Source organism: Corvus cornix, chromosome 4 (genome assembly GCF_000738735.6).
Source record: "Corvus cornix cornix isolate S_Up_H32 chromosome 4, ASM73873v5, whole genome shotgun sequence".
Lineage (NCBI taxonomy): Eukaryota > Metazoa > Chordata > Aves > Passeriformes > Corvidae > Corvus > Corvus cornix.
In genome coordinates this window covers 12,175,754-12,195,775 of record NC_046334.1, presented here as the reverse complement: position 1 = coordinate 12,195,775, position 20,022 = coordinate 12,175,754, and the positions used below count along the sequence as shown (strand labels likewise).

The window sequence follows — 20,022 nt, the reverse complement described above, 5'->3', positions numbered from 1 at the left end:
GGAGGGGGACATTTTACAAGAGTACATAAAGGACAAGAGGGAAATGGCTTTAAACTGACAGAGGGCAGGTTTAGATTAGATATTAGGAAAATACTCTCTACAGTAAGGGCAGTGAGACACTGGAACAGGTTGACCAGAGAAACTTTGGAATCCTCATCCCTGTAATTGTTCAAGGCCAGGCTGTATGGGGCTCTGAGCAACCTGGTCTAGTGGAATGTGTCCCTGCCCATGGCAGGGGGTTGGAACAAGATGGTCTTTAAGGTCCCTTTCCACCCAAACCATTCTGTGATTCCAAGTTAGAAGGCTTTAGGAGCACACAAGACTAAGCACAAGTGGTATATACACACAGTATATATTTTTAAAATTAATTTTCTAGATATGAGAAGATAGCTGGTTATCTATCAGAATGTACAGCCATCCTGCCGGGAAGGTGTTTGTTAGGAAGGGGAGTTGGAAATATGACTAAATATTTTGATTTCCAGGTAATTGCACAAAAGCAACTGCACAAAACCTGAAGATCTTCTTGAATCAAATTCCTGCTAAAAGCCAGAAATTCAAAAGGTGGCCTCTCACAGGTGTGTCACAATGTTTTGGCCCTTTCAGTCAGGTGACTTACTCTGTCACAGTACAACATTCACACCTGCAGCTCATCAAGGGTTTCCTGACCCTTCCAGCAAGCTTTTAGTACCAGATTACTCTTCTGGCTCTGTTTGTGAAGCCTGTGAGAGGATTCATCCATTAAAACCCAGGGCCACGGTGGCCTGGGTGGTCCTTGTCTGGGCAAGTGGAGAATACAGGCAAGCAGGTGCAAGGAGGGTGACAGTTCCAGGCACAGCTTGGAGCTAGCATTCATCTGATACTGACAGTGGTCACCAGGATTGCCACAGGCTCACAACCACAAGAACTTCTCCCCATGGCCTGTCAGGGGGTACGGAAAAACTTAAGGGTTTCTTAAGGAAAAACAAGCAGAAAAGGGCACAGAAAATTTGTCAGGCCAATCGCTGTGAGGAGGTGGCTTAAGCCAAGGATTGTGTGCATTCTGTGCAAGGGTTCTGCCTTATGCACCCCCATCTGCAGGCTCTGTTGGCTTGTAGCCTATTGCAGGTGCACATCTCTCAGACCAAACACCTTCAGGCTTTGGAGAATCAGCCTGACTCTCAGAAGGAGCTGAGGTCCAAATTGCTGCTCCTTGTTTCAAACACAAGGAAATGCACATGAATTCTGAGCAGCTTGAGAGGTGTGACAGACTGCTTTGTTTCAGTACCATGTAAAACTTTTAAACTGGGATTTTCCAGCAGCATTCCAGTGCCAGACTGGTGATTTATGAATCATGTTCTGTCACATCAGCAAGGTGCATCAATCCCTGCAGCAAAGACTATTAAGGCTCTCTGTTGCTCACTGAAACAAGAGCAGGCTCCAGCCTGAGCAGTGCTCTACTCGTAAAAAAAGAAGTGGGAGATGCTCTTACCAGTCACTGGAGAACATCTCTTCAGTACAAGCTTTGCCTTCCTGGGGGTCTTTAGTGACAGCTTGCCATCACAAGACAGAGCAACCCCAAGTAAAAGTATTTCTCAGGCACACACACGTGGAATATCCAACAGCATCAGAAGAACAGGTGGCTATCAGTAAGTACTTGTATATGAACTGAATTGAATCATATCAGCACTTTGTTGCAAACTACTCTGGAAACTAATTCCTGTATGGTTTCTGCAAGAAGGGTAAGCAAATGGAGCGAGTCATGCCACACACTTTGACAAAACCTCCCCATTGTGCCTGGCATGCTAACAGGTCACTGGCACTTGCAAAGGGTCAGAGCCTGCAGCAGGCTCTGGAAATACAGATCCTAAGTGCAGGAAGAGTAAGAAACAACATCACCATTGCCCTTCTGATACAAGTCACACCAAGGGATTGGTTAGCAGAAGTGGACGATCAAAGAGAAAGAAAACAAGCTAAAGACCTTTTTTTTTGCCAGCTGTTTCTCATCTCCTGGAGAGCACATCACAGTAGCTGTTCTAGGCTGTTCTCACCTGTACACAGAGTCAGCTGTCCCACACTGAGTTGTTTACAGCCTCAGGGCTTTATCTGCCCTTGAAAATGTTAGCTTTTGACCTGTGCCCTTACATTTCTTATATCTCTGAGCCCTTAAAAACCTTTTCTGTGGTCCTCATGACTATTGGAATTTTTCTGCAAACCCTGAGAAGCAGAATAGCTGTTTTGAAAACAGTCTGATACAGGAAGTCCATGCCAGAGCCCTGCACAGCTCTGCCTCCTGAGCTCAGCCTCCCCAGGAAGGGGTTCCCTTCCTCTCCCCTCTACAGTGCCCTGAATGAGGCTCTGACATGAAGTCGGGTACCAGTCACTTTGTCCCTGACAGCATGGTCTTCAAAGCCGTGGAGAGAAACCAAGACTAACATCAGCTGTTGCTGAGGCTTTTGTACCATGGGGCTGAAGTATTTTATTACTGCCATTAAAAATCAAGTGATTTAATCTCACTGGTGTCCTAATGCATACCTTGTTAACTAGATCTCATTTTCTAGTTAGCCATGAACTATCAGACTATTCATGCCTTTAAACAAGTAAGACTTTCAGGGATTAAGTGTGGTGCAGAGCTTGCTGTGCCAAACCCACTAACACCTTTCCCACCTGTCAGGTGTGTCAGAGCAGGCTGCCCAGTCAGCATGACCCAGGACAGTGCCTGGCCACAGACCTCAGTCCCTGGGGCATCAGCCCTTTGATTTTCCCCCCTGGAAGAGGATGCAGCAGCCAGTGCAGAGAGAGTGAAATTTTCTTCCCCTCCACAAAACTCCTCCAGATGACAGAGATGCCCTGCTGTTTCCCTCCTCAGCCCCATGTGGAGAAACACAAGCCCACACCCCAACAAACACCTCCACCTCCCAACTCAGGGGAGGTTTCTCTAGCTCTGAAAACCTAGGCCTGGGCAGTGTTTGAGCTGTATGGAGAAAGGACACAGATTAGTTTTTCCAGCAACCATAGCGATGCTTTGCTCTTTTCTGGGGTCTGGCTTTCTGTTTTAAGCGGCCCAGAGCCAGGCCACACTAAGTAAGCAATAGCAAAGGTATAGCATAATTCCTGGTAAAAACCTACCCCTGGCTCAGCAAACAGGAAGCTAAAACTTCCCTACCTTCCTCCAGCACACCTCCACAAAGCCCCTTTTGTAGGATGCACTGGTTAGGACAGGCAGGACAACACGGAGTAAGGGGAAAGCATACAGGGCTTACAGGGGGAGGCTGTGCAGGGTGGAAACAGGGAGTGGAGACATCCTCCTCTGCTGGGAGAGGGCAAGAACATGTTAGACCTCGTGTACGGCAGCATCTCACCTTAAACACACTTAGTACCCCCCACAGCCCTAGCTGGTGGCTAAGGGAGAAGGCACACAGGGAGGTCAGAGAAGGGCAGAGCTTCCCGACACCCGTTCACTTCCAGGAGCACTTACTCATTGCTGGGAAGTGCCGAGAGCAGCAACTGTTCCCTGGCTCTTGCACAGAAAATCCCATCTTGCCCCAGGCATGTGTCAGAGCCTGTTTCCAGTGACCTGTGAGAGCTGGGAGGCCACAGCAGACACTGGGTCCAAACGAGATGACAAAATCATCATCATCTGATTGTGAGTCACCTCAAGCAATTTAGCTTCGGGCAATTAGCTTGGAGACCAACATCCCTCCCTGCCTGTTAGTGATTTACATCCAGAATACCTTAACCTTTTGGCACGGGAGCTGCCTGCAAAACCCAGGGAGTTTGTCCAGGGAAACTCATCCTGAGGGGTCCCTCCTTAGCTGCAGCATGAACCTTCCCCTGCTAAGAAGGGACCTGTACAAACCAATCTACAGGTCTTCAATATCAATTTTCTCATCACCAGTATAGCAGTTAATTAATTTTTTACAGGGGACTACTTCACAGCAAGAACCATTCCTTTGCATTAATGATCATTATTCAGATGGATTAATGATAAACAGGAATAAAGGCAAAAATTTTCCAGGCAGCAAATGAGACTCCAAGATATGCCAGGCCACGGCAGCCCTGCATCTCTTGATGTTTCCCCCACAGCCTTCCCTACATCATCTTCCCTTCATTTCTGTTTTGGCTCATTTCAAAAAGCATAAAATGGAGCTTGGAAGCATAAAAGAACCAGATACAATGAGTAAGAGACTATTGCACAAAACTGAAGGAATTTCATTAAGGAGTCCCTTGACCTCATTTGGCTGAGAATTTTGGACAGGCAGAGCAAGGAGCTAGCAGCAGTTTTCTCAGGTTGGAGAAGAGAAGGTGAGCACTGACAGAGGGCAGAGCAGGAAGAGATGAAACAACAGGGTAGAAACGCATAGTGGAAAAGGCAAGGCTGGAGAAATAGCAGTGGAAAAAAGGGTTGAGGGGGAAAATGCCAATAGGGCAGAAATCCAGAAGGCTGGCAGGGGAGAAGGCTTGGAGCACAGCTAGCTGAGGAAACTGGGCTGGAAAAGGGGGGAGAGAGAGCAAAACAATGAAGTGGAATCCACTTAAGGAATGCCTTAGCAGAGGCAGAGCTCAAGCAGAGGGAAAGAGCACGGCCCCAAGTCTCCCTCCCCACCAGCACCACACAGCTTTCTGCACAAGTCTGTAGCAATGGTCCCTGCTGGGGCAGGTCTGCCAGTGTCTGTACTCCTGCATTAACTCTGCTCTCATGAGCTTGATTGTTTAATTAATATATTATCCCCAAGAAATCAACTTTGCAAGCCCTGCCTTAAAGCTTGGTGTGATCTGCATAAAAAACTTAGAGTGTAAACTGAACTGCTGCTTGTGGCACAAATCCTGGTGTTCATGCAGTGCTCTGAGTTTCTGGAGGTTCCCAAGGGTGTCCTTGTTATGGCTGGCATGTGCAGCCTACACTGTCATCAGGACTCCATCTAAATACATGCCAACTGCAACTATTTTATCCAATTTCTCCGAAGGTGGAGAGCAGCAGTGACGGCAAAGACAGAGGTAAAGAAGTGTTGAGAACCCCTACCTTTTCAGTGCTGCTGGTGATTAACTCACCTCTCCTTTTTAACAGTGGGCCAACATTTCCCTTCTGTTTTTGCCTGTTGTTTATGTATCTAAAGAACTTTTCTGGCAGTTTTCAACATCTCTGGCCAACTTAAATTCAAGCTGAGCTTTTGCTTTTCTAACAGCATCCCCGCAGTTTTACTAGTAGGAAGAGATGCTCCTCATCAAGGATGTGGGATTATGACCTGACCAAGACAAAATGTGTTTAACATCCGATAGCTGATCCACATCACCACTTCTCGCAGCAGCATCCTCTGGTCCCTGCCAGACAATCATTACATGCTTTTGTTAGATTTATATATATTCTCTTTTCTGCAAATTTAACAAGGACCTTCCCTTCCCATAAATTACAGCTTTCCTTTGGCTTTCAGGCCAGTCTGCTGCTCACTTGCTCATGTTTTCATGCAGCCCGAGCTGCTTGTGTTTGGCTTTTCTGAGACGCTGACTGTGGAGAAGGTTAAGCAGTTTAGTGGTTGAGTGGCTGGTACAAAAACAAACCTACAGATTTCTGATCCAGAACACCAAAACAACACAGTATAGAGAAACAGCCCAGCTGGGGCCAAGCATACGTGCTATTGCATTACACACCCCTGGTGTTTATTTACAAAGCAAGTCAAGCTGGGCTGCCATCCCCCCTTAAACGTGTACTTTTCATGCCCAGAAATTGTCCTTGGATCAAGTTCCTGGTGGGAGGAGTGTGTAAAGCAGCCATGCCTGAAGGATCTGTGGCCAGCAGGCTTCTCCAGCACATCTTCCCAGAGGTGAAACACAGGTGTGAAGGGCTTGTCCACAGCTGCTGTGGGCTCTGAGATACCCGAGACAACAGTGGGAGTTTGGCACCTGTGTCGCAGGCAGAGTGGGAGCTTCAGACAAAGTTTATTACAGAAGCCTTCCCATTAAGTCACAAGGTGTGGAAATAACCCCCTTGCTTTTTGAACTCCTCAAAGAGGAGCCTAGTGCAGCTGGATCCAATCTTGGGCCGCACACTTTGCCAATGGTTTATGTCCAAGGGATTATACAGGTGTAATTGAGCCTTTATACAACTTTGTCCAGCAGGATTAAGGGTGGAAAACCAAATATATTTTTAAAAATAAAACGAATTATTCATTTAAATTGGTTGCAATAATGATAATCATTAAAAAAAAAAAGGCTTAATCAGAATTATTTACAGCACAGTATAGGTAGCTAAAATTACTAGTATAGTGCACTGGTTTTGAAGCAATATTGAAGCATTTATAATAAAGCAATTATATTGAAGCAATTATGTTTAAGTCCTTGAGCTTACAGGCTTTTTAGAAGGGGAAGACCTTCATAGAAGCTGGCAGTGCTCCTGTCATCAGCTGACAGTCATCAATGGAACATTGTAACCAGGGACATAGCAAGCAGCAGCTTGGACCATCAACAAGCTGTCTAGATACATACAAATTGTTCTCAAAGAAAACAGTTGTCTTTGGATGTGTGCACAACCTGCTGCTCTTTCAACCTTCAAAGCATTGAAATAATGACATTTTAAGCAAAACATCCAGCTGAGTCCGTCCTGAGCAACAGAAGTCCTTGCACCCCAAACAGTGCCTGTTTCCTTTTCCCTATACAACACATGCTATCACAAGAACTACAAAGCTTATGCCTTCAGCATTTCCCCCTAAAAATCAATGACTACACTGTGACGAAGAGAACAAGCACTTCTGAGTGATCAAACCAAGGGTTTTACACCCACCTGTTAAAAGAAATCTGTCTACCAGCAGAATCTAACATAGATGAGCAGAGTTGATTATATTTAAATCAATTAAAAATTTATTTATTATTAAATTCAGAGAAAATGGAACCTTATACAACAAAAACTATATACACAAGGAAAAAAACCTCTTTATACCACCTATCCCTCCAAAATCTATCTAAGTCTGTCTTGAAAAATAGAACTACTTATATATAAATGGGATGGTATTCTTCTGGAGTGAGGTCTTCCCTGCAGGTTGGGCAAAAGCTGCCAGTCTGAAGGGCAACAGGAAGGCACTGACTGCAAAAGATATGGCCACACAGTGTTGACAAAACCATTCGTCCACTTCGCATAATCTGGAAGACAGGAAATCACAGCAGGAAAGAATTTCAGTCTGCTGCTTTTCTGAGAGCAGGCAAATAGGATTTGGAGTATCTGCAGTCTGTCAGTTACTGCTGAATAATGAGGAACATGTAGATCTGGCAGTGCCTCCTTGGCAAGGGTTTCTCCCTCTACGTACACCAACAAGAAGTAACTTTTACAGCTCCAAAGCAAGGTCTATGCTTCACACCAGCTGCCCACAGCATCCCACATGAGCCAACTGGGTTGCACAGCTCCCCCTCTGCCTCATTCCCCTCCCACAAAGCTGGAAGGATGACAACATGTGGGTCCTTACCTGTGGGTAAAAATCCATGCAGATCGGGCACCTAATAGTAGCTGCTGGCCAAGCACTAGAGAGAACAGAACCAGAAAGAACATGCTGCTGTTTATGTCACCACACATCGAGGGTCACTGGCACATAAAAAGTCACGTAATCATCCAACTGCACTGAGCAGCCATGACACATTTCCTTTGGAGAACCCTGCACAACCTTAACTCTCTCTTAACAGTTTGCTGTATGTAATAATGAGTGTGGGTCTCCCTGTCCCAAAGGAAACAGCATCTTGGTTTTCATTGGGAGGAGGATGCAGTCAGGCACCCTGCTCTAGGATTTGAAGTATCAGCAGCCTCCAGCACTGGGCAGACTATATATGGCAGCATTTATGTCCAACGGGTCATCAATAACAGCTTTGTAGCTAAAGCATCGAGCCATCCTCTGGAAAGCATCACTTCTAGAATGGAACAAGGTCTGACACTACAGTGAGACTGCAGACAGCTCTGGCAAGAAAAGGACCCTTTGCTCAGTGTTAAGTGCTGCTCTTCAGCCTCGCCTACACAGAGCAGGAAGGCACATGCTGTAACAGAGAAGCTTGAGATCAAAGGAAAAAATCATGCCTTTTTTGTATTAACTTCTCTCCTATGTTGCCTTTCAGTAATCCAAAAGGCTCAAAGCACACCAGCTTTATTAAAACCTGCACAGAATTTGTCCGTCTGCTGCCAAGCCATCAATACCAATGAAAATACTTCCTTATCTAACAGCTCTACTAGAGCCTGGCATGAAAATATAATGCAATGCATTGTGAGCTATGGCCTGTGACTAATCACCCTTTCTTGCTATACCCCCAGACTTGTCTTTAAGGTTGTGTGCAAGGTTGTCCATCTGCCTTGGGCTGCCTTACTCTCCCAAAGTAAAAATGGTATCATCTGATCATCATGCAGCATGGGATGTGGTTGTCATTGAGAGAGAGAAATAAGTAGAGTAAGTGAAGGTTTCAAAGATAAGCCAGGCCACAGCAGTAAAACTTAGTCTTGTCTGTATGAAAAACAAAAGTCAAAATTCAATGTTTGGTAGTCATGGGGCATACGTACTCTGAACTTTCCGTGTCCTCTTCTGATGAATCCTCTTCTTCAGATGCAGAATCAGTCACAGACACATCACTATCTGTTGCTTCATCTCCATCATCATTACTCCATACAGAGCTGTCTGACAGGCTTCTTTGTTGTTCACACTCTGCAATTTAATTTTGATAACTTAGATCTATTATTTACTCTTTCCCCCAGAACTGTTTTCGGAATGTGTTATTATAAATGGTCTGTAATGGTTCCTATTTGAAACAGACCCTATTCAACTGGCTTCAAAGCAATCTTAAACAAACTACTTCCCTAAATATTGAGGCTGAACCTTCCACACATTGTGACTATTCTGCTACAGACCAACACAAAACATTTGCTCTATTCACCTTACAAACATCTAAAAATGTTACCTGAGAGATTCTCAGTGTCATATGTTTCACAAGTTACACTACCTGTGAACAAATCTGCCTTATAAAGGGAAGCTCCCTCACACAATTCTTACTAACAGGGTCTATAATTTGAAAATTATAACACATACAATTCAAAGGAGAGCAATTTTTAATGGCCTGGTCTGTAACACCCAGAAGGTGAGAACTGCTGTTTGCTTTTTAATTCTCAGAATACACATGCAACAGTGATCTCTGCAACTCCTGTATACATGTAAAAATAATCAAGCACTAATCAATTAAAATAACAGAAAATGCCACCAAATTAAAGTTTCTTTCTACATAAGTATTGAGCTACAACTTCTGTTCTGGGGATTTTTCACTGTGTTTGATAGCAGCTATCAGACACAGATGGGATCCATTCTCTAAGACACTGGCCAGAGGCTTTAACACTGTCCTTTGCCTTTTGCTAAATGCAGTTTCAATCCCTGCTGCTCAAGATGGTTGGAAAGGACATAGAAAAATTAATGATTATATTTATAACAATTCCATTATCAGCTATAAAACGTAAACTCACCTTCAAGAAGCTTGCATCAGTGCATATGGGAAAAGAGAAAAAAGAAAATACAATTAGATTTTGTTGTGCAGCCCGGGTGCTACATACCCAACAGCAGGTCAGCAAAACAACTGCAGCAGAACAGATGAAGAATTTTAGGCTATAGCCATCTAATTTTGGTTAAGAATATTAAAAGTAGTAGCCAAACAGCTGCTGCCCTGAAAACAAATAAGAGGTTGCTGTTGGTTCTCTCCCCACTGCTGGAATAGGGTAGAATCAGAGGCAGCTTAGGAACCACCTGAACACCCTCCTCCCTTTTCAGTTCTCAAACTGGATTTAGGCTGGAGGTGTTTCTTTCCCTCAATTTTCCCCAAACAGGAAAATTCATAGTAGATGAACTGAGGAAAAGAAAAAGAAGAAGAGGAGAAACCAAAGTGGCTTAGGAGGAAAGAATTCCAGCTTGCTGCTCTATGGGCACCAGGCAAATAGGATTTGAATATCTGCAATCTGTCAGTAGCTGCTAGAATAATGAGGAATCCACAGATCTGCCAGTGCCACCTTGGCAGGGGTTTCTCCCTCAGTGCACACCAGCAAGAAGTGACTTGGAGGGATGAGCTACTTGGAACTTCAAAGCAAGGGCTGTGCTTCAAGCCAGCTGCCCTCAGCATCCCATGCTGGCCAGCTGAGCTGTGCAGTTCCCTCTCTGCCCCATGCCCCTCCCACAAAACAGAAATTATGACAACTCATGGATCCTTACCTCTGAGAACTCATCCGTCCAGCTTGAGAAACTAGCAGCACTTGATGACCATGTACTAGAGAGAACACAACCAGAAAGAACATGCAGCATGCAGCCATTAATTTCACCACACATCGAGGGCTACTGATATATCAAATGTCAGGAATTAAAACATCCCCTTCTCTGATTTAGCAACATCCCAGCCCAGTAACACAATCATTCCAAGAACTCCTACATACTGCAAGCATTTCAGTGGATCTCAAGCCATTATGTAAGATGCATTCATTAATGACCTCACGAACAGAGAAGAAAGGTTTCTGCTGGATTTTGCTGGGATTTCTTTTTTTTTTAAGTAGTCCTCTTCCAGACAGGCCACTATATTTTAGGTCTGAAGTTTTTGCATAATATTAAGCAAACTCAAACTTTAGCAAAAGACACTTTCCACCCTATGTCAGAAATTAGACTTGAGAGAGACACTTTATCCCTCACATACCTATTGCTGTTTCTTCCTTCCTCTTCATCATCACTTGCCAGTAGCGGGACTGAATTATATGCTGCTCTGGAAGCAAGTGGGTGCTGCTGGTTTTGCTCCAGCTTCTGCAACAGGGTAGAAACAGAGGCAGTTTAGGAACCACCTACACACTCTCCACCCTGCTCCCCCAGTTCCATGACTGGATTTGGGCTGTACATGTTTCTTCCCCTCTTTCTCCCCCAAATGGGCAACTTCATCTGTGATAGCCACAAACAATTGGTGTTAGATGAACAGCTGCTGAAGAAAGGAAACCACATCAGGGATTGGGGGTAAGGAATTCCAGTTTTCTTCTCTATGGGCAGCAGGCAAATAAGACTTGGAATATCTGCAATCTGTCAGTTGCTGCTAAATAACGAGGAATCCACAGATCTGGCAGTGCCATCTTGATAAGGGTTTCTCCCTCAACACACACCACCAAGAAGTGACTTGGAGGGATGTGTAAACTGGAACTTCAAAGCAAGGGCTGTGCTTCAAGCCAGCTGCCCATTAGCCAGATGAGTCCCATAGCTCCCCCTCTGCCCTATTCTCCTCCCACAGAAAATGAAAGGATGATGACGTGGATTCTTACCCATAAGAAGCAATCCACGTGAAGCACACTTGTTAGGGGACCAAAGAGCCTTGTGGTAGAGTGGACAGAACAAGAAAAATATACAGCCATTATTTTCACCACATAACAAGGGTTACTGATAAATAAAATGTCAGAAATTAAGTATCTCCTATTCTGATCTAGAAACATCCCAGCCCAGCAACACAAGCATTCCAAGAACTTCTAGGTACTGCAAACATTTCAACATATCCCAAGCCACAGTGTAAGATACAATCAATAATGTCTTCATGAACAGAAAAGTTTCTGATGGATTTTATGGTTTTGCTTTGTTTTTTACTTAGTTCTCCTCCATACAGGCCACTATATTCCAGCTATGAAGTTTTTGCACAGGATTAAACAGGACTTAAAATCTTGGCAAAAACCTGTTGCTACACTGTCAGAAATCAGACTTTGGAGAGACACTTTATCTGTCACATACCCATCATTATCTCTCAGTTCTTCATCATCATCATTGGCCAGTAGTGCAACTGAATCATCCACTACTATGGAGAGAAGTGGAAGCTCCTGGTACTGCTCCCACTGCTGCAACAAAGCAGAAAGAGTAGCAACTTAAAAAACATCTGAAAACCCTCCTCCTTGCTCCCCCGTTTCAGTTCCCTAACTGAACTTAGGCTGCAGGCAAATCTTTCCCTCTTTCTCCCCGAAACAGGCAAATTCAGTTATGTTATCCACAAAAACTTCATATTGGGTGAAGAGCTGATGAAGAAAGAAAACCAGACAGGGATCGGGAGGAAAGAATTCCAGCTTGCTGCTCTATGGGCACCAGGCAAATAGGATTTGAATATCTGCAATCTGTCAGTAGCTGCTAGAATAATGAGGAATCCACAGATCTGCCAGTGCCACCTTGGCAGGGGTTTCTCCCTCAGTGCACACCAGCAAGAAGTGACTTGGAGGGATGAGCTACTTGGAACTTCAAAGCAAGGGCTGTGCTTCAAGCCAGCTGCCCTCAGCATCCCATGCTGGCCAGCTGAGCTGTGCAGTTCCCTCTCTGCCCCATGCCCCTCCACAAAACAGAAATTATGACAACTCATGGATCCTTACCTCTGAGAACTCATCCGTCCAGCTTGAGAAACTAGCAGCACTTGATGACCATGTACTAGAGAGAACACAACCAGAAAGAACATGCAGCATGCAGCCATTAATTTCACCACACATCGAGGGCTACTGATATATCAAATGTCAGGAATTAAAACATCCCCTTCTCTGATTTAGCAACATCCCAGCCCAGTAACACAATCATTCCAAGAACTCCTACATACTGCAAGCATTTCAGTGTATCTCAAGCCATTATGTAAGATGCATTCATTAATGACCTCACGAACAGAGAAGAAAGGTTTCTGCTGGATTTTGCTGGGATTTCTTTTTTTTTAAGTAGTCCTCTTCCAGACAGGCCACTATATTTTAGGTCTGAAGTTTTTGCATAATATTAAGCAAACTCAAACTTTAGCAAAAGACACTTTCCACCCTATGTCAGAAATTAGACTTGAGAGAGACACTTTATCCCTCACATACCTATTGCTGTTTCTTCCTTCCTCTTCATCATCACTTGCCAGTAGCGGACTGAATTATATGCTGCTCTGGAAGCAAGTGGGTGCTGCTGGTTTTGCTCCAGCTTCTGCAACAGGGTAGAAACAGAGGCAGTTTAGGAACCACCTACACACTCTCCACCCTGCTCCCCCAGTTCCATGACTGGATTTGGGCTGTACATGTTTCTTCCCCTCTTTCTCCCCCAAATGGGCAACTTCATCTGTGATAGCCACAAACAATTGGTGTTAGATGAACAGCTGCTGAAGAAAGGAAACCACATCAGGGATTGGGGGTAAGGAATTCCAGTTTTCTTCTCTATGGGCAGCAGGCAAATAAGACTTGGAATATCTGCAATCTGTCAGTTGCTGCTAAATAACGAGGAATCCACAGATCTGGCAGTGCCATCTTGATAAGGGTTTCTCCCTCAACACACACCACCAAGAAGTGACTTGGAGGGATGTGTAAACTGGAACTTCAAAGCAAGGGCTGTGCTTCAAGCCAGCTGCCCATTAGCCAGATGAGTCCCATAGCTCCCCCTCTGCCCTATTCTCCTCCCACAGAAAATGAAAGGATGATGACGTGGATTCTTACCCATAAGAAGCAATCCACGTGAAGCACACTTGTTAGGGGACCAAAGAGCCTTGTGGTAGAGTGGACAGAACAAGAAAAATATACAGCCATTATTTTCACCACATAACAAGGGTTACTGATAAATAAAATGTCAGAAATTAAGTATCTCCTATTCTGATCTAGAAACATCCCAGCCCAGCAACACAAGCATTCCAAGAACTTCTAGGTACTGCAAACATTTCAACATATCCCAAGCCACAGTGTAAGATACAATCAATAATGTCTTCATGAACAGAAAAGTTTCTGATGGATTTTATGGTTTTGCTTTGTTTTTACTTAGTTCTCCTCCATACAGGCCACTATATTCCAGCTATGAAGTTTTTGCACAGGATTAAACAGGACTTAAAATCTTGGCAAAAACCTGTTGCTACACTGTCAGAAATCAGACTTTGGAGAGACACTTTATCTGTCACATACCCATCATTATCTCTCAGTTCTTCATCATCATCATTGGCCAGTAGTGCAACTGAATCATCCACTACTATGGAGAGAAGTGGAAGCTCCTGGTACTGCTCCCACTGCTGCAACAAAGCAGAAAGAGTAGCAACTTAAAAAACATCTGAAAACCCTCCTCCTTGCTCCCCCGTTTCAGTTCCCTAACTGAACTTAGGCTGCAGGCAAATCTTTCCCTCTTTCTCCCCGAAACAGGCAAATTCAGTTATGTTATCCACAAAAACTTCATATTGGGTGAAGAGCTGATGAAGAAAGAAAACCAGACAGGGATCGGGAGGAAAGAATTCCAGCTTGCTGCTCTATGGGCACCAGGCAAATAGGATTTGAATATCTGCAATCTGTCAGTAGCTGCTAGAATAATGAGGAATCCACAGATCTGCCAGTGCCACCTTGGCAGGGGTTTCTCCCTCAGTGCACACCAGCAAGAAGTGACTTGGAGGGATGAGCTACTTGGAACTTCAAAGCAAGGGCTGTGCTTCAAGCCAGCTGCCCTCAGCATCCCATGCTGGCCAGCTGAGCTGTGCAGTTCCCTCTCTGCCCCATGCCCCTCCCACAAAACAGAAATTATGACAACTCATGGATCCTTACCTCTGAGAACTCATCCGTCCAGCTTGAGAAACTAGCAGCACTTGATGACCATGTACTAGAGAGAACACAACCAGAAAGAACATGCAGCATGCAGCCATTAATTTCACCACACATCGAGGGCTACTGATATATCAAATGTCAGGAATTAAAACATCCCCTTCTCTGATTTAGCAACATCCCAGCCCAGTAACACAATCATTCCAAGAACTCCTACATACTGCAAGCATTTCAGTGGATCTCAAGCCATTATGTAAGATGCATTCATTAATGACCTCACGAACAGAGAAGAAAGGTTTCTGCTGGATTTTGCTGGGATTTCTTTTTTTTTTAAGTAGTCCTCTTCCAGACAGGCCACTATATTTTAGGTCTGAAGTTTTTGCATAATATTAAGCAAACTCAAACTTTAGCAAAAGACACTTTCCACCCTATGTCAGAAATTAGACTTGAGAGAGACACTTTATCCCTCACATACCTATTGCTGTTTCTTCCTTCCTCTTCATCATCACTTGCCAGTAGCGGGACTGAATTATATGCTGCTCTGGAAGCAAGTGGGTGCTGCTGGTTTTGCTCCAGCTTCTGCAACAGGGTAGAAACAGAGGCAGTTTAGGAACCACCTACACACTCTCCACCCTGCTCCCCCAGTTCCATGACTGGATTTGGGCTGTACATGTTTCTTCCCCTCTTTCTCCCCCAAATGGGCAACTTCATCTGTGATAGCCACAAACAATTGGTGTTAGATGAACAGCTGCTGAAGAAAGGAAACCACATCAGGGATTGGGGGTAAGGAATTCCAGTTTTCTTCTCTATGGGGCAGCAGGCAAATAAGACTTGGAATATCTGCAATCTGTCAGTTGCTGCTAAATAACGAGGAATCCACAGATCTGGCAGTGCCATCTTGATAAGGGTTTCTCCCTCAACACACACCACCAAGAAGTGACTTGGAGGGATGTGTAAACTGGAACTTCAAAGCAAGGGCTGTGCTTCAAGCCAGCTGCCCATTAGCCAGATGAGTCCCATAGCTCCCCCTCTGCCCTATTCTCCTCCCACAGAAAATGAAAGGATGATGACGTGGATTCTTACCCATAAGAAGCAATCCACGTGAAGCACACTTGTTAGGGGACCAAAGAGCCTTGTGGTAGAGTGGACAGAACAAGAAAAATATACAGCCATTATTTTCACCACATAACAAGGGTTACTGATAAATAAAATGTCAGAAATTAAGTATCTCCTATTCTGATCTAGAAACATCCCAGCCCAGCAACACAAGCATTCCAAGAACTTCTAGGTACTGCAAACATTTCAACATATCCCAAGCCACAGTGTAAGATACAATCAATAATGTCTTCATGAACAGAAAAGTTTCTGATGGATTTTATGGTTTTGTTTTGTTTTTTACTTAGTTCTCCTCCATACAGGCCACTATATTCCAGCTATGAAGTTTTTGCACAGGATTAAACAGGACTTAAAATCTTGGCAAAAACCTGTTGCTACACTGTCAGAAATCAGACTTTGGAGAGACACTTTATCTGTCACATACCCATCATTATCTCTCAGTTCTTCATCATCATCATTGGCCAGTAGTGCAACTGAATCATCCACTACTATGGAGAGAAGTGGAAGCTCCTGGTACTGCTCCCACTGCTGCAACAAAGCAGAAAGAGTAGCAACTTAAAAAACATCTGAAAACCCTCCTCCTTGCTCCCCCGTTTCAGTTCCCTAACTGAACTTAGGCTGCAGGCAAATCTTTCCCTCTTTCTCCCCGAAACAGGCAAATTCAGTTATGTTATCCACAAAAACTTCATATTGGGTGAAGAGCTGATGAAGAAAGAAAACCAGACAGGGATCGGGAGGAAAGAATTCCAGCTTGCTGCTCTATGGGCACCAGGCAAATAGGATTTGAATATCTGCAATCTGTCAGTAGCTGCTAGAATAATGAGGAATCCACAGATCTGCCAGTGCCACCTTGGCAGGGGTTTCTCCCTCAGTGCACACCAGCAAGAAGTGACTTGGAGGGATGAGCTACTTGGAACTTCAAAGCAAGGGCTGTGCTTCAAGCCAGCTGCCCTCAGCATCCCATGCTGGCCAGCTGAGCTGTGCAGTTCCCTCTCTGCCCCATGCCCCTCCCACAAAACAGAAATTATGACAACTCATGGATCCTTACCTCTGAGAACTCATCCGTCCAGCTTGAGAAACTAGCAGCACTTGATGACCATGTACTAGAGAGAACACAACCAGAAAGAACATGCAGCATGCAGCCATTAATTTCACCACACATCGAGGGCTACTGATATATCAAATGTCAGGAATTAAAACATCCCCTTCTCTGATTTAGCAACATCCCAGCCCAGCAACATAATCATTCAAAAAACTTTTATATACTGCAAGCATTTCAGCATATCTCAAGCCATGATATAAATACATTCATTAATGGCTTCATGAACAGAGAATAAAGGTTTCTGCTGGATTTTGCTGGGATTTTTTTATTTAGTTAGTTTTCTTCTAGACAGGATATTATATTCTATGTCTGAAGTTTTTGCACATTATTAAGCAGAACCCAAAAACTTGACAAAAACCTTTTTCTACCCTGTGCCAGAAATTAGACTTTAGAGATACACTTTATCTCTCACATACCCATCACTGTCTCTTGGTGATGATCCCATGTCTCTTGGTGGTGACCCATCATCACTGTCTCTTGGTGATGATCCCATGTCTCTTGGTGGTGACCCATCATCACTGTCTCTTGGTGATGATACTGTGTCTCTTGGTGGTGACCCATCATCACTGTCTCTTGATGATGATGATTCCACATCATCAACACTTGCCAGTAGCACGATCAACTCATCTACTGCTCTGGAAACAAGTGGGTGCTGCTCGTTCTGCTCCCCCTGCTAGAACGGGTTGGAAACAGAGGTAACTTAGGAATCTCCTGAACACCTTCAACCCTCCTCATCTCTTTCAGTTCCCTGACTGGATTTAGGTGGAAGTGTTTCTTTCCCTCTTTCTCCCACAAATGGGCAAATTCAGCTGTGATAGTCATAAAGCCTTAGTATGAGATGAACCGCTGCTGAAGAAAAGATCCAATCCCAAACCCACTCTTATTTTTGCAGAATTGGAGCTGGGTTATGCAGATTCTTCCATAAAGTTCAAGGTCTTCTCCTATTCCTGCTGCATGTTTCTGCTTCGCACGGCAGCGGTAGCGTCCCAAACTCAACGGATAAACTACCGTGTAGGCTGGATCTTTTTTAAATACTTCTTAGAATAATAAATAGAACTGGATTAATAAACTTTAAATACTTATTGGGAGTAATAAACAGTTTGTACCCCAGAGTTGTGCTTGGTACCTCAGTGACAGGAGTACCTCAAACCAGTGTTGCAGCTAAACACTTCATATTTGGGAAATCAAAGGCTTCCTGCCCTCTCATATTTTTGTTTTCTTTAAATCACTGACCTATATCTTGTGTATCTCTAGAACAGCTTCAGCTTTAAATTGGCTCCTTCTGTTCCATTTCCCATGATTGCTAAACATTCTTTCCAAGTTTTTGAGCAACAAGGTCTTTTAAATTACTCTTCCACAGTCTGCAAGTGATACTCAGAGATGCTGATGCATCCACAGGTGCATTTGGGGTTGACTGAGAGCTCTCTCTAAAGTAGGTAAGTCAGAGCTGTGTTTCAGCCCTGAATGGCAGACAATTTGGATGCCAGAAGACAGGCCTAACAGCACAAGAGAAAACTAATTTGACTGTGAGACGGAGAGAAGTGTGTCATTCACTACTTACCACAACATTGCCAAAATCATTTCCAGTTAGATTGATGTCTTCAGACTCAGGAGAGTCAGCTGTGACACCTATGAATTCTTCACCAGCTGAAAACCAGAATGTTAGAATCAAGATCAGAAATTGCAGAGGAATGAAATGGGCAGCCCTAGCAAAACAGGCTGAGGTAGGATTCAACTATGCCCTGAGTCTCTTCTCTTCAGGAATGTGTCCAACATTTCACTCAAGCTTTGCTCTCAACAGTCCACAGGAGAGCATTACCAGCCCAAGGAACAGTGGCTGAGCTCCTCACACAGCTCTGCTGGATGACAGCAGCTTGGAGGAGGTACACACCAACATAAGATTCATCTAACATCAGGGAATGTTTATCACACTGGAAAAAACCCAAACCAAAGCTGGAATCATAGCAGGTATCCTAATTTTACAGTACCATACTGTACATGTTCCACAGCTAATGACAAATTTTCCTTATCTGCTTCCAGCTTGGGAGATCCCAACCTTAGGTTGCCACCCTGTGTAGCGGCAGCTGGGCAAAGTGCCAGCTGCTCAGAGTAGACATTCAGGTGTTTGAGCAGCACTTGGACCTTTGCATCACAGCTATTGTAGCTGTATCCCACTAGTGCAAATGTATGGCAGCTCAGTAACAAACCCATGCGCTTGTCAGGAGCCTTGCTGTTTAGAGATGCCATACTAGGTGCTTCCTAAAATCACAGGTTTCCCTTCCTCCCCACTAAAGGGCCTAGAGACTGGCAAACACACACATTTGGCTGGACCCCAACCCTCCAGAAGCAGTTTCTCTTCTTACCAAGCTCAAAAGAAAGTGTACCACTTTCTTCAAGGTCTGCTGGCTCTGGCTCTGAAGCTTCACCCGTGCTAGAAGCCAGCAGCCTGCTCCGTTTCTGAGCTTGACCGAAATCATCTGCTTCTCCACGGCGCTTTCGCTGATTCTAAGAGGGAACAAAGCCTTAGCATTTTCTGTGGGAGTAAGGGTAACATGGCCCTCATTTTTGCAACAGCAATGAAAGCAGGAGAGTACAGAAAACACTCATGCAAAGGCTGGAATAAGCATCAAATTGTGCTACAGGTCATTCCTCCCTGAGTGCATCGCATCGCATCAAGGAAAAGGCATCCCCTGATCTCTTACGAGCTGTCTCACCAAGAAAAAGCCCAGCTCAAAGGCTTGAAAATGAGGAGACCAGTTTACAATTTTATCAGGTCATTGTTCGCACTGTAAGCATTTCTGAAATATTGTTAGCACCCAGAGAGATTCAAAATCTTCAGTCTCCCAAAATATGAAGTTACATGAAGTCTTAATAGGCTTCTGTTCCGGTGCATTTGCTACAAACTCTTTAAATCCTTTCTGGGAGTATCCCAGACAACGTGTTTTAGGAATCAGATCTGCATTGAGAAGTAAAGTACTCACTGTGCTCATGCTGTTTTGTGACCTAAAACCACTGCAAGAGTAAGCGGGACAGGCACCAGAGAAGGAATGTCAGAGAAGCTACAGCGATTGATGCCTTAGATTCCTTTAGGTAGCACACTGCTACAAAGCCCTGATTTCCAGAGGTCAGAGAACAATGTTCTTCCAAACCTACCAGAAGAGAAGAGAGGAGATTACCTATCTGGAATACCTGTTCTCTTAAATACTACCCCTGCTCTAGGATTCCCATCCCTGAGTCACCAGTTTCTGTACCAGTTCAGTACTGGAGCCTCAGACACCTGCAGCTGGGCCAGCAGCACAGAACA

The 20,022-nt window shown here is 44.4% G+C and overlaps 1 protein-coding gene across 1 annotated transcript; it reads right to left on the bottom strand.

Annotated features, from left to right (window-relative positions):
* Positions 1-6,178: 6,178 nt before the first annotated feature.
* LOC104697258 lies at positions 6,179-18,965 on the bottom strand. Its single transcript, XM_039550934.1, has 17 exons — positions 18,926-18,965; positions 18,280-18,365; positions 17,135-17,391; positions 16,665-16,719; positions 16,041-16,144; positions 14,504-14,558; positions 13,880-13,983; positions 12,818-12,865; positions 12,347-12,401; positions 11,724-11,827; positions 11,267-11,315; positions 10,660-10,763; positions 10,188-10,242; positions 9,452-9,461; positions 8,504-8,645; positions 7,431-7,485; positions 6,179-7,110 (listed from the first exon to the last, which is right to left on the bottom strand). The coding sequence occupies exons 1-17, from the start codon at positions 18,963-18,965 to the stop codon at positions 6,961-6,963; spliced, it is 1,473 nt and encodes a 490-aa protein (XP_039406868.1). The 3' UTR covers positions 6,179-6,960.
* Positions 18,966-20,022: the final 1,057 nt, after the last annotated feature.